Raw genomic sequence first — 15,360 nt, forward strand, 5'->3', positions numbered from 1 at the left:
CATTGTTAATATCTTTGTATGCATACACACTAGTATACAAAAGAGTAAGTCTTACGTTTAAATATACCAACTCCATCAACCACTACCAGCAATATGTAGGTCAAGGCTTTCCACCTGATAAAATTAGATCAGAATCAGTATTAAGATTTAGAAGAGCCTAAGGATCACCCTGTCTGATCCTGTCATTTTACGAATGGATTTAGGAAATGTAGTTAACTGGTGAACAAGGAAAACATTCAGATGCTAATCTTTTTCAGGAATTAGTCCAAATCCTAAAAGGAACACATACTAAACCTGTTTAGATTTTTAAAAATGACATCAATTTTTAGCTCAGTTAAAGGTGTTACTATCATTACCACATTTAAGGTGTAAGTGGAAGCTTCCTTTCTCACTTTCAAGCTGAATCCACAGTTTTTAATTATTTTAAGATATTTATTTATTACAGAGAAGGGGAGGAGAAAATCATGGGTCAGGCTGACAGGCCAGTGAGCCAGGACAAGTGGAACAGGGAAACTGAGACAGAGAGCTGAACAAACTGGCAGAGCAATTTACAGCAGATACAGACGGTCACCTCCCTAGAAATAACATCTAGGACTCAGCTGTATGTCAGCTCCAGACCCACAAAAGCAGCAAAACCAGATGGATGGCACTAGGACCAGCTGCAATGATAATGATCCCCTGCCCTGACACTGACCAATCAGTGGAGACCCCACCCTGAAGGAGCACTCCTAGGAAATGGATGCATGCTCTACTGAGACCCTCCCCTCCTGAGACCTCCCCTAAGACTCCCTCCTGCAGGAGAGGTAAAGACGGAGGACCCAGGGCGCTCTCTCCCGCTGGGGAGCAGCACCTGACACCCCCTCTCCCTTCTCCTTCCCCCACAGGCATGTACCTCCTAAACTCCAAAGGACCCAACAAGCCTTGCAATCAGGGGAGCGATGGGCAGGGGCAGCTCCTTGCAGGCTGGTCCCCTGAACCTGTCCCCAGGGCCCTCTTTTCTCTGACTACCCAGAGAGCTAAGGCAGCGCAGCCCAGGCGCCCCTGTGGCTTCTGCTGTGCTAAGCCCTTTACTGTCCCCAGCTCTAGTAAATGTTCCCTCACAGTTACCTGGAATTGTATTGTGAAATTTTTCCTGCATGAAGTCAAGAAGCCACACACTACCAACTGACCCTAGGCAGACCCACCAAGGGCCAGTTCCCCTTTCCGGTAACAAGATACAAAGAGCCATTTGACATCTAATCCAAAGAATAGTAATTTGTTAAATAAATAAATAGAATCAAAGATTGCATATGCACAGTATAAGACTATTAGGAGAAAAAAAAAGACTATTATGAGAATACTTTTCTTCTTCATATAAAGATTTTTAAAGAAAACATAAATAGCCAGTCTGGTGTAGCTCAGTGGTTGAGCATCAATCTATGAACCAGGAGGTTACGGTTAGATTGCTGGTCAGGGCACATGCCCAGGTTGTAGGCTAGATCCCCAGTGTAGGTCGTGCAGCAGGCAGCCAACCAATGATTCTCTCTCATTATTGATGTTTCTATCGCTCTCTCCCTCTCCCTTCCTCTCTGAAATCAATAAAAATGTATTTTTTAAAAAAACAACATAAATGGCTTAAAAACCTATGAAAATATGCTCACCTTCACTCATTAAAATAAATAAAAATTAAAGCAACAGAATAACAAAATTCCCATAAAATTTGCAAGAATTTAAGTCATTAGGGTTGAAAAAAGATTTTTCCTTGGAATGTTGACTTTATGATTATCTAATTTAAAAACTGCTGACAATCATTTCTATTCACAGCAAGGATGTGTTCATACATGACTATGAGTCTACATTTATATAAAAATAAGAGGGAGATAGATATATTTTTACGTTATTCATCAACATATAACTTGTATAAGGAGGAATGTGACTATCCATATCAAAATTATAAGTGCACATATCCTTTGATCCAGCAATTCAACTTCCAGGAACTTATCCTACAGCTGACTCCCACATAGGAGAAATATTATAGGTACAAGGATATTCACTGCAGCTCTGATTGTAGAAGTAAAAAAATAGTAACAATCTGAATGCCCATTAATAGGAGATTGGCTATAATCATTTTATGGTAAACTCATAAAATGATAGACTCATAAACTTATGGTAGACCATGCAGCCATTAAATAAATGAAAACTATATAAATACTAATATGGAAAGATCTCTAAATAATATTAAATCAACAACATGTTATGTAAAGCACCATTAGTTTTAAAATGTATATGTAAACAGCAACATATTCATGCATGAGCATATATACTATTCACTCTATTTCCTTTTATGTATTTCAATTTCATTCTATTTACATGTATTTTTTTTACATTTTTATTTATTGACTAGAGGCCCGGTGCACAAATATTTGTGCACTCGGGGGGATGGGGGTCCCTCAGCCCAGCCTGTGCCCTCTCACAGTCTGGGACCCCCTCGAGAGATAACGACCTGCTGGCTTAGGCCTGCTCCTGGGTGGCAGAGGGCAGGCCCAATCCTTAGGTGCAGCCCCTGGTCCGGCTCAGAGCAGGGCTGATTGGGGAGTTGGGGCGCTGCCCCCTGTCATGCACAGAGCAGGGTCCATGGGGAGGTTGCTGCGCCACTCCGTCACGCACAGAGTAGGGCCAATCAGGGGGTTGGGGCACTGCCCCCTGTCACTCCCAGAGCAGGGCCCATCAGGGGGGTTGGGGCTCTGTACCCTGTCACACACAGAACAGTGCCAATCAGGGGGTTGGGGCTCTGTACCCTGTCACGCACAGAGCAGGGCCAATCAGGGGGTTGGGGCACAGCCCCCTGTCATGCACAGAGCAGGGCCCATCAGGGGGTTGGGGCACCGCCCTCTATCACCCACAGAGAAGGGCCGATCAGGGGGTTGGGGTGCAGCCACTCTCACACTCAGGGCAGGGCCGATGGGGAGGTTATGGCTCTACCCTGTCACACACAGAGCAGGGCCCGCGGGGGGGGGGGGGGGGGGTTGGGGCGCCGCACCCTGTCATACACAGAGTGGCAGGGCAATCAGGGGTTGGGGAGCTCCCCCCTATCAGGCACAGAGCAGGGCTGATCAGGGGGTTGGGGCGCCTTCCCCTGTCACGTACAGAGCAGGGTGGATAGGGAGGTTGTGGCCCCGCCCCCTGTCACACACAGAGCCGCAGAGCGATCAGGGGGTTTGGGTGCTGCCCCCTGTCACACTGACCCAGGTGTTAGGAGGCCTCGCGGCTCCACTGATCCCGGTGCTGGGAGGCATATTACCCTTTTACTATGTAGGGTAGAGGCCTGGTGCACGGGTGGGTGCGGCTGGTTTGCCCTGAAGGGTGTCCTGGATCAGGGTGGGGGTCCCCACTGGGGTGCCTGGCCAGCCTGGGTGAGGGGATGATGGCTGTTTGCAGCTGGTCACACATCCTTCAGGGTGGGGGTCCCCACTGGGGTGCCTGGCCAGTCTGGGTGAGGGGCTGAGGGCTGTTTTCAGGCTGGGGGTGACTGAAGCTCCCAACCACTCCTTTTTTTCTTTTTTTTTTGTTTTTTATTCTGGGCCAGCTTTAGCTTTTAGGCTTGGCTCCAGCTCTTAGGCCTCCGCTGCTGAAAGTAGGTATCTGGCCTTTGCTTACAATGTAGCGATCCTGCTGGCTGAAGCCTGTCGGACTAAAACAGGTTTCTGGGGTTTTGTTTAGCTTCTATATTTGTTACATAGTTGCTTAGAGTTGCAGCTCGGAGGCCTGCAGCGGCAGGCAGGGAACATTGGAGTCCTCCGTCACTGAAGCAAGCAAGCCTCATGTTAGTTTCAAGCTGCCTGGCTGCCGGCCGCCATCTTGGCTGGCAGTTAATTTGCATATTGCCCTGATTAGCCAATGGGAAGGGTAGCGGTCGTATGCCAATTACCATGTTTCTCTTTTATTAGATAGGATTTGAGAGAGAAACTGATTTTGTTTCACTTACTTATGCATCCATTGGTTGATTCTTATTGCATGTGCCCTGACCAGGGATCAAATCCGCAACCTTGGCTTGTTAGGATGATACTCTAACCAACTGAGATACTGGGCCAGGGCTAAAAAAACTCTTAAAATATTTATTTTAAATTTAGATGTCTGACTTATTGTTTAATCCAAATGAGGTAACTTCAAATTTTCCTTCACTGACAGTTTTTAAATTTAAGAATGATAACATCAGCATTCCAAGGAAAAACCTCTTTCAAGCCTAGTGACAGCATAATCAACATCAGTTCCAGCACAATTAAAGTCCTAAAGCGCACTTCAAGCAGAAACGTGGACTGCTTACACTGCAGTAGAATCAGTGGTAAGACTCAGACCTTACCTGACCAGGTCTCCATGCAGCTGTAAATAAAGACTTTCCCTTCCCTCTCCAGCACATATTTCTGATGCTGGAGTCTCTACTGTGCAAAGGACAAGATGTAAGTCAGAGGATGAGGAGGAGGCGGAGGAGGAGGAGGCAGAGGAGGTGGCGGTTGTAGTGGCAGTGGTCGTGTCTGCTCCATAAAGGTAAACACAGCCTCTCTTCACATCTTCTCTCAGCCAGTCTCTTTCTCGAGAACCAAACCTACTTCTCCTATTCAAACAATTTCTGCTCCCATTGTGTTTCATATTTCTCTAAAATAAGAAAAAAAAATCATGAGAAAAAACATCAGCTAAAATGAGTTAGACATGTTCAGTTCTCACCCCACTTTCCACTCTATAGTCACCAATACTCTACTCCAGTGGTCGGCAAACTCATTAGTCAACAGCCAAATATCAACAGTATGACGATTGAAATTTCTTTTGAGAGCCAAATTGTTTAAACTTAAACTACATAGGTAGGTACATTGTTATTAACTTAATTAGGCTACTCCTAAGCTGGCCTTTGCTAAAAATATCCTCAATCTGATTGAGGTACGTTCGCTGAGGTCGACTCCTTCCAACTCTCCCATCCATACTCGTCTTGTATACTTGTTTCAGATAGACGAGTGTGGATGGGAGAGTTGGAAGGGGTCGACCTCAGCGAACGCACCTCAAAACAATGTACCTCCCCCACTCTGCGTATCCCACCGCCCGCCTGCGCCGTCTCCCATTGCCCAACCAACCGACACCTCCCACTTCTAACGCCACTTCTTCAAAATAGACTTGCCCAGGCCAAAAACCAACTTCTGCGCATGGGCCATGAAGTTTCAATCGCACGGTATGTGCACACCCACACGTGGTATTTTGTGGAAGAGCCACACTCAAGGAGCCAAGGAGCCGCATGTGGCTCGCAAGCCGCGGTTTGCCGACCACTGCTCTACTCAATCAAATATTATCTCCTCTCACCTCACACAGCCTTCAGCATCTGCCATGCTCATTCTTAACCTGGCAAACTTAGTTTTCTTTTTTTAATATTTATTTAAAGCTATTGTTATTTATTTTTTTTATTTGATTTTTAGACAGAGGAAGGGAGAAAGGGAGGGAGGGGAAAACACCAGTTGCCTCCCGCACTCGCCCGGACCAGAAATTGAACCCACAACCTGGGTATGTGTCCTGACTGGGAATTGAACCTGCCACCATTTGGTGTATGGGATGACACTCCAACCAAGGAGCCACACTGGCCAGGGCCAACCTTAGCTTTCTTTATTGTTATAGCTGTTCATGTCTGTCCATCAACTTTTCTAACTCTTCTTTTTCTTATGTTTCCAGAAAAATGTCAAGAATAAAACATCTGCGTACCTACTACCCAACTTTCACAAATTTTTAATATTTTGTCTTATTTAGTTCCAGGCATTATTCTAAAGAATCTATAATAAAAATGTAATATGCTAATTAGACCAGACGTCCTTCCAGACGAAGCCAGGGCTGCAGCCCCAGGATCAAGGCAGCCATGGCTGTGAGGGAGGGATGGAGGCAGCCGCCGCAGCTGGGAAAGCCTACTCTTGCACGAATTTTGTGCACCGGGCCTCGTGTGTGTGTGTGTGTGTGTGTGTGTGTGTGTGTGTGTACACACACACACAATATATATATATTCTTACGTATACAGCTGAAGCCACCTGGTACCCTATCCCAGTGATGGCGAACCTTTTGAGCTCGGCATGTCAGCATTTTGAAAAACCCTAACTTAACTCTGGTGCCGTGTCACATATAGAAATTTTTTGATATTTGCAACCATAGTAAAACAAAGACTTATGGGAGAACCAAGATGGCGACATAGGTTAACACCGGAGTTTGCTGCCTTGAACAACTACTTCAAAAGTGAAACTAAAAAACGGAACGGACATCACCCAGAACCACAGGAACGCTGGCTGAGTGGAAGTCCTACAACTAGGAGGAAAGAGAAACGCATACGGACACTCAGAGGAGGCGCAGTGCTGAAGTCAAATTCTGAGGTGCGGAGTGTGCGGAGCGGGCTGGCGGCGGAGGGCGCGGTTGGCGTTTTCAATCGGGAGGGAGTCGCAGACTCTGAGCTCCAGATACAGGCGAGTCTTCAGGGACCCAGACTCAAACGGGAGAAGCGAGACTGTCTGGCTTCGGTCAGAGCGAGTGCAGCTTTCTCTCCGAGGTTTGCAGCGGGTGCTGGGACTCGGAGAGGCAGAGCCCCTGGGGACAGGACTGAGAGCCGCCATAACTGCTCTCTCCGGCCCACCCTGTTGATCCTGTGCGACCCGCCCCGCCCAAGCCCTGCACAGAGGCATTTGCCGGATAGCCTCAGGCAAACGCCAGATTAGCACCTCCCTAGAAGACAGAAGTTCTCTCACTGCAGACACAGCTGATTCTCATAGCCACTTGGCCTGGAGGTCAAACCCTCCCTGGTATTAGCTACAACAATCAAGGTTTAACTATAAGACTGCACACAAAGACCACTAGGGGGTGCACCAAGAAAGCATAACAAAATGCGGAGACAAAGAAACAGGACAAAATTGTCAATGGAAGATACAGAGTTCAGAACCACACTTTTAAGGTCTCTCAAGAACTGTTTAGAAGCCGCCGATAAACTTAATGAGATCTACAAGAAAACTAATGAGACCCTCGATCTTATATTGGGGAACCAACTAGAAATTAAGCATACACGGACTGAAATAACGAATATTATACAGACTCCCGACAGCAGACCAGAGGAGCGCAAGAATCAAGTCAATGATTTGAAATGCGAGGAAGCAAAAAACACCCAACCGGAAAAGCAAAATGAAAAAAGAATCCAAAAATGCAAGGATAGTGTAAGGAGCCTCTGGGACAGCTTCAAGCGTACCAACATCAGAATTATAGGGGTGCCAGAAGATGAGAGAGAGCAAGATATTGAAAACCTATTTGAAGAAATAATGACAGAAAACTTCCCCCACCTGGTGAAAGAAATGGACTTACAGGTCCAAGAAGCACGGAGAATCCCAAACAAAAGGAATCCAAAGAGGACCACACCAAGACACATCATAATTAAAATGCCAAGAGCAAAAGATAAAGAGAGAATCTTAAAAGCAGCAAGAGAAAGAAACTCAGTTACCTACAAGGGAATACCCATACGACTGTCAGCTGATTTCTCAACAAAAACTTTGCAGGCCAGAAGGGAGTGGCAAGAAATATTCAAAGTGATGAACACCAAGAACCTACAACCAAGATTACTTTATCCAGCAAAGCTATCATTCAGAATTGAAGGTCAGATAAAGAGCTTCACAGATAAGGAAAAGCTAAAGGAGTTCATCACCACAAAACCAGGATTATATGAAATGCTGAAAGGTATCCTTTAAGAAGAGGAAGAGGAAGAAAAAGGTAAAGATACAAATTATGAACAACAAATATGCATCTATCAACAAGTGAATCTAAGAATCAAGTGAATAAATAATCTGATGAACAGAAAAAAAAACACAAAAAACAAAGACTTATATTTTTGATATTTATTTTATATATTTAAATGCCATTTAACAAAGAAAAATCAACCAAAAAAATGAGTTCACGTGTCACCTCTGACACACGTCATAGGTTCGCCATCACTGCCCTATCCCAATCCCATGCTCCTCTCTCTCTCTCCCAGAAACATTCTACTCTGTATTTGGTATTTATCATTGCGTTCATTGTCACAGATGTTTGCCATATATGTATATCCTATAAACTATATATCGTTCATTTTACATAATTTAAAACTTTAAATCCTAGCTTGCTTATGTTTTGCCCTGAAATATTTTTATTAGGTTCAATGTTGGTTTATATGTATCCATGCTAATACACCCAGCTCATTCATTTGAATAATATACCATTTTTTAATACACTGCAATTTATCCATTCTCTTGCTAATGGCATTTAGTTTGTTTCTAATTTTTCACTGTTGGAAACAAATGCTGTAATAAACATTTTTTCAAACTGCAAGTTTCTCTAGGGTCCTAACCCTCTGTCTTATATCCCAAATAATCAAGTACAGAATCAACAAAATACTTCAAAAGTATTCTTTCCTTTCTCATGTTACAAAAAAAACTACTGTTGCGTTAATTCAGGCATGTGAAATTCATACACATTGTGGAGCTACTGTTATCTCAAGGCAAAAACAATTGCTACAGCAATATAACAGGATTCTAAAGACCAACATTTACTGCTCTATTTTTATGATCGCCCTTTCTGTTCCCTTTAAAAGAAATTTCCACTAACTACACTGACATACCTCTCCAGTGTCAAGCCTTTCATTCTGCTTCAGGAATATTCAACAACCTGTAACTCCCCAAACACACCAACTAATCCACAATTTTATGACTTGTCTGAAATGTTTGCTTCATCTTGTCCACCTGATTAGCCATTCATTAAAATTCTATGCAAATGTCACCCTCTCTACATTCTTTTGAAACCTTCCATGTCTCCCATCTCCATTCTTCTTCTCCCAGGTAGGATTTCCTAGTAGAAGGAAATAATGACTACTCTCTACTCGGCAGAACTTCACCTGGAACATACTTCCATTTCTATGGAGATTACAATGGGTTTTAGTATTTATTTGATATTTCTTCTTTTCTTTTACACTGATAATCTATTAATAGTGCCTTAACACCTGAGTGGCACAGAAATGCATGCAAAACTCAGCTGACATCACAGAAATTTATTTGCAGTTTGCACATTAGCCCAATCAGCTCTGGCAAGAAGTTAAACAAACATGGAAGGAAACATCTCCATTTTTACAGAGAAACTTATAATCTTTTCTTTCTATCAGCCAAAAAGTAAATAAAATACTTTTACTACTATTCCTCACTGGAAAACAGCAATACCTACAAATAAAGCAAAATTTATTTTATTTTAGAGAGAGGAAGGGAGAGGAGAGAGGTGAGAGAAACATCAATAGGTTGCCTCCACCTCCCGTAAGCACATGGACTGGGGATAGAACCCGCAACCTAGGTATGTGCCCTGACTGGGAATCGAATGCACCACCTTTTGGCATACAGGAAGATGCTCCAACCAAATGAGCCACACTGGCCAGGACAAAACAAATATTATTTTTGTGATTACTGAGATTAATATTTTAGGATAACTGTAGCGCCTAAAATTCAATTTCTAAAGACGGTGGATAAAGAGGAATGAAAAGTTAGAAGGTATTCCCATGTGGGAAGAAAATAAAACGAGAGTGAGAATGGCTTCATTGTTTAAGTTTAGGAAAACACAGGGAAATCGGTTATTTTGCATAACTTAGAGATTTAAGTATAGCTATTCAAAACCATAAAGATTATTACTGATTCTAACTTTAGATAAGTAGGATAAACCTCTGCAACAAGTGGAAACTAGATCTCTCTTCTCATCAAGAGCATTTTCTGAAAGCTGAATATCTCAGAATTGATATCTCAAGTATTTATTTTATAGACACAGGGGCCATCATATTTGAACCACTAAATAATGTTAACCACTGAATAATTCACAGGTTAATTTGAAATGTTCTTTATTTTTTAATCTTTGGGAAAGATCAACTGGTCCATCTGAAAACAGTATTCTATATGGTACATTTATACAAAGAAGTTCTGCACTCAGTGGAAATTTTGCTCATTGCTATTAAGAGAGAGCAAATAGACACTATTTCACACAAGCAACAAAAGGCTTATTTTAAAAGAAATTTTTTTAAGCCCAATGATAGCCCACCAACCTTCTGTCTTAGGAAAGTCAAGAAAGACCCCAGGCAGTATTATTATATTAGTTCACCCATGATTTTTCTTCTGTGAGGATTTTTTATGTGTATATATATTTCTTTTAAGACTATAAATTCCTTAAGGAACTTTACTTTTTTTTTAATATATATTTTATTGATTTTTTACAGAAAGGAAGGGAGATAGTTAGAAACATCGACGAGAGAGAAACATCGATCAGCTGCCTCCTGCACATCTCCCACCGGGGATGTGCCCGCAACCCAGGCACACGCCCCCGACCAGAATCGAACCTGGGACCCGCCAGTCCACAGGCCGACGCTCCATCCACTGAGCCAAACCGGCCTTGGCAAGGAACTTTACTTTTAAGAGGATTTTTAAAAAATGGATTTCAGAGAGGAAGGAAGAGATAGTAACATTAATGATAAGAGAAAATCACTGATCGGCTGCCACTTGCCCACCCCATACTAGGGATTGAGCCCACAACCCGGGCATGTGCCCTTAACTGGAACCGAACCTGGGACTCTTCAGTCCGCAGGAAGATGCTCTATCCACTGAGCCAAACCGGCTAGGGCTTTAAGAGGATATTTTAAATTAATTCCTTATTTTATTATTATTACTAGAGGCCCAGTGCACAAAAATGTATGCACTTGGGTCCCTCAGACGGGCCTGTGCCCTCTCGCAGTATGGGACCCCTTGGGGGATGACCACCTGCTAGCTTAGGCCCGCTCCCCAGGGGATCAGGCCTAAGCTGGCAGTCAGACATCCCTCTGGCAGCCCAGGAGCCCTCGGGGAATGTCCACTTGCCAGCAGGGAGCAGGCCTAAGCTGCAGTGGGACATCCTTAGTGCTGCTGAGGAGGCGGGAGAGGCTCCCACGACCACCACTGTACTGGCAGCCATCAGCCTGGCTTGTGACTGAGCAGAGCTCCCCCTGTGGGAGCGCACTGACCACCAGAGGGCAGCTCCTGCATTGAGCATCTGCCCCCTGGTGGTCAGTGTGTGTCATAGTGACCAGTCATTTCCAGTCGTTGTGCTGTAAGGGTCAATTTGCATATTACCCTTTTATTATATAGGATAGAGGCCTGGTGCATGGGTGGTGGCCAGCTGGTTTGCCCTGAAGGGTGTCCCAGATCAGGGTGGGGGGTCCCCAGTGGGGTGCCTGGCCAGCCTGGGTGAGGGGCTGAGGGCCATTTTCAGGCTGGCCACACCCTTCGAGGGGGGGAGGGGGGTCCTGCTGAGGTGCCTGGCCAGTCTGAGTGAGGGGCTGATGGCTGTTTGCAGGCTGGCCACAACCCCCAGCCACCCAAGCTCCCAGTGGAGGCTGGCTGGAAGCAGGTATCTGGGATTTATTTATCTTCTATAATTGAAACTTTGTTGCCTTGAGCCAAGGCCACAGCCGGCCAGGGCAGGCGGGAAGCTTGGCTTCCTCCACTGCCGGGGCAACCAAGCCTCCTGCTTGCTCCAGCTCCGTGGCTGGTGGCCGCCATCTTGGTTGGGTTAATTTGCATATAGCCACTCTGACTGGCTGGTGGGTGTGGCTTGGGGTGTAGCAGAGGTGAGGTCAATTTGCATGTTTCTCTTTTATTAGATTAAATTATTATTTTTAATTTCAGAGAGGAATAGAGAGGGAGAGATAGAAACTTCAATGACAGAAAAACATCATCATCGACAGCTGCCTCCTGCACATCCCCCACCAGAGATTGAGTCCAAAACCATGGCATGTGCCCTGACTGGGAATTGAACTGATGACCTCTTGTTTCCTAGGTTGATGCTAAACCATTGAGCCACACAGGGCCAGCAGGTACTTTACACTATTGAAATATGTGTGTTATTGGTCAAAGAATCTACCTCCTGGCTATATGATAATTCCACTCAACGAAGACAAACTGCTGAGTTAGAACTTTAATAGATATTAATGGGCATTTAAAAGACCTAGATACTAAGAAAGCACAGGCCTTCTAGCACCAATCTAGATCACAGGTGGGGAACGTCCAGCCTGCGGGCCATATAAGGCCCAAAAAATCATTTGGTCTGGCCCTGCCAAGGCATGAGGGGTGAGTTAATTAAATGTTTAATATAGCAGGCTAATTTTTAAGTTGACAATTTTGTATGGCCTTCAAATGATGTTATAAACATCCAAATGGTCTTTCGCAGAAAAAAGGTTCCCCACCCATGGCCTAAAGCATCAGGTAACTGCTGGAAAGGCCAGTACTGTCCTCTGAGATGCTTTCAGCTTTTACAATCACTACTCCACTGGAATTGCTAGACTGAGAACACTTTATTTCCTCCCTCCCTCACTCTTATATAAGAACTGTTGACAAACTTATCTATAAAAGAACACAACTATAATCACCTCTCACATCAAAAAAAATGTATAAAAAGCACATTTAAGATTTAAAGATATTTCTAGAAAGCAAAGTCTTTAGAGTAGGCCATGAATTAAGCACTCACTTCAGTACTTAATTCAAAACACTATTATTCAAAACACTAATCTCATCATAGTCACTGGCTAGATTAGTTATAACTTCATATCTTCTACAGAGTAAAAAAAAAAAAAAAAAAAAAAAAAATCCCCAAACTGGAGGAAACATCTAGAAAAATGTACGCTTCAAAGGTACTCCCAATAACCTTAAGAGTGTTAAAAATATTACGCTAGGTTGTGGGTTCAATCCCCAGTCAGGGCACATACAAGATTCAACCAGTGAATGCATAAATAAGTGAAACAACAAATCGATGTTTCTCTCTCCCCTCTCTCTCTTCTAAAAAAGAATCAATAAAATTCAAAATAATAATATCATACTATATCTCAACTACAACTATAAAGGGGTACATCCTAAATAGCAGTTTGCTAAATAAATCGGGGGCAGATTGTGAATCAAATTTTCCAAAACTCGATACAAATGGACCTAGATCTAATCTGGCTAAAGGACACCAGCTTAGTTATATTAGACTTTTTATGAAGACGTGTATTTTCTGACAATTATGTTCATAATTTGGTGTTAAGTATAAAATAGTTACAAAAAAGGCTGTCTTTTCTAAAGGGGCTTCAGAGAATAATATGTTGCAGAGTATGACTTTCCTCCCAATTCAGCAAGTCTTCTACTTACATATTCTTTTCCAGTTTCCCTTGGCACACACTTCAACCACTCAGCTATTTAAGGGAACTTCTGTATGTAGAATGCATAGCTCCTATTTTCCATAGTCAATCCCATTTATTGGCAAGGATTATTTAAAGCATTAACCATATGCAATAAGCCAAGAGATTCAAGGGCCTTGGACACTGTCAGCCAGCCACACCACCAGCTGAGCACTGGAATCAAGATCAATTTCTGGAATCTTTCTAAAGGTCCCCAGAGTGGAACTCCAGGGAACCAGTGGTGGGTTGAACCACTTCCGGGCAGTGTAGGAAGGTAGGACCCTGCAATAAAGAGGATCATTTCTCAATTCCTTCTCTCATAACTCTCTCCCCACACACACACACAAAAAAGATTTTATATATATATACTAAAGTTGTTTACCTTCTAGACCAGAGGGCATTACCTATCTCTCAGGCCTGCCATTTCCTGATAAATTCAGCTGGCTTTTTTGTTGTTCATTCAGTTTACATTTTTGTGACCTTATGGTTTTAAATAAATATCCAAAAGCATTTGGGTAATTATATTTGCAGCTTATGGTTAAGTAAGTTACAGCAAATATGTACAAGGTTTATGCAGAAGTGGAGATCACCTATGAAAAGTTATTTCTTTAAATCCCTGGATTACGACTGGAAGGTAGTAGCAAGAACACTTCAGTATTTTAGAGTCCTGTTTTATGTGGTTTCATGGATTCACGAGGTGTTTCAAATCTATATTTTTTTCAGTGTTCCCATCTTTGTGACGTCCTGCTAATAATCTTAATGACAACTATATTGTGCTCACCCTCATTCCCAATGAACAACTATTAATGTGTTTTTTAACATCATAGATTTTCATTGTTTTTGCAAAGTATTTTTGATTTTGAAACCCATCTAATCTTCTAAAAAAAAAAAATTATTCTCTCTCTTCCTTCTCCCTGGAAAGTTTTAAATCCTGCCGACTCCTCTTCTAGAACTCCAGAAGGAATTCCATTCCCTCTCCAGAAAACACCCCGTTTACCTATTTGACCTACAGGAAAAAAAAAAAAAAAAATTCTGCCCAAGTATTCCGAGGGCTGGTAGAAAACGCCATCCAGCTAAGTCTCCCACAACCACGCCTCTTCACCATCTTCACGGTCCCCTCCCCATCCCGCATTCCTGGTGCGTCTGAACTTCTTGTCATCACCTTCCAGGCTCCACGGCCCCCACTTGCCGGCATCTGCTCTCATTTCCTCCTCCTCCCCCCCAAGTCCTGCCCGCAGCCCCGAACGCTGCCTGTTGCATAACGGCTCCCCCATTAGCGTCTCCCCGGAGCGGAGCGTCAGGCCGGCTCCGCGAGCAGGGATGCCCCTTTCCGTCCAGCCCCTCCTCCTCCTCCTGCAACACGCCCAGCGACTCCCAGAGACGGGGCTCCTCCGGGGATTCTCTCGCCGGGCGGGGCGGGACGAGCTGCCGGGCGGGCGCCCCGCGTCGGCGCGGGAAGCGGGTCTGAACTTCGGTAGGAAAGCCCGCGGGCAGAGTCGGCCCGCTCCCCCCTACCGCGCCCCGCGGCGCACCCCGCAGCGCTGGGCCAATCGCCGCCGCCATCCTCCCGCTGGGGTGATGTCTTCAGGTGTCCGGGAGCACCCTGCGTACTTCCAGCCCGGCCCCCGGTGCGGCGCCCGGCCGCGGGAGACAGGGCGGGCCCCCGGGCCCCGGAGGAGCCGGCTGGCGGCAGCGGCCCGGAGGACGCTGGACCCCAGGCGTGGGCCTGCGAAGCGGGTGGCTCGCGGCCAGGGATGGGCAGCGGAGGGGACGCAGGCGGCCTCGGCCTCGGCGGGGCCAGGCGCGGAGGCCCCGGGCGGGAGCCGCGGCCCCCCGAGCGGGGCTGCGGGGCGGCCGAGCAGCCCAGCGGACTGACTGACGCGGGGCGGGGGTCGCCGGCCGCCTCGGCCGACGCTCGAGGCAAGGGCGGCCGCTCCCCGCCTTCGCCCCTTCTCCAACCCGCGTGTCCGCCCGCCCGCCTCACCTTCAGGACCCGAATCCCGCCCGGCCGGCGGCTCGCGGGCGCTTCGGGCGGCTCCGGGGGCTCGAGCGGGCCCGCGGGCCCCGGCTCCACCTCCCCCATCGGCGGCAGAGGCTGCACAGGGACGCCCGGCCGGCGCGACGGCGCGCGGAGCCTCGGG

At 45.5% G+C, this 15,360-nt stretch overlaps 1 protein-coding gene across 4 annotated transcripts in view; it reads right to left on the bottom strand.

Moving 5' to 3' along the window:
- Positions 1-15,358, bottom strand: part of PHLPP2 (PH domain and leucine rich repeat protein phosphatase 2) — an 80,079-nt gene extending 64,721 nt beyond the window's left edge. For 2 of the 4 annotated variants that reach the window (XM_036345763.1, XM_036345761.1), the window contains exons 1-2: positions 15,204-15,358; positions 4,340-4,632 (exon numbers count right to left, since the gene is read on the bottom strand). In XM_036345763.1, coding sequence (XP_036201656.1) covers positions 4,340-4,632; positions 15,204-15,302 — 392 coding nt within the window. In that variant the 5' untranslated portion in view covers positions 15,303-15,358. Of the gene's footprint in view, positions 1-55; positions 138-4,339; positions 4,633-13,190; positions 13,502-15,203 lie in introns of those variants that run through there. The other 2 variants (XM_036345762.1, XM_036345764.1) reach the window with 2 other exon arrangements.
- Between the last annotated feature and the right edge of the window lie 2 nt (positions 15,359-15,360).

This window comes from Myotis myotis, unplaced genomic scaffold, assembly GCF_014108235.1.
Source record: "Myotis myotis isolate mMyoMyo1 unplaced genomic scaffold, mMyoMyo1.p scaffold_m19_p_19, whole genome shotgun sequence".
NCBI lineage: Eukaryota > Metazoa > Chordata > Mammalia > Chiroptera > Vespertilionidae > Myotis > Myotis myotis.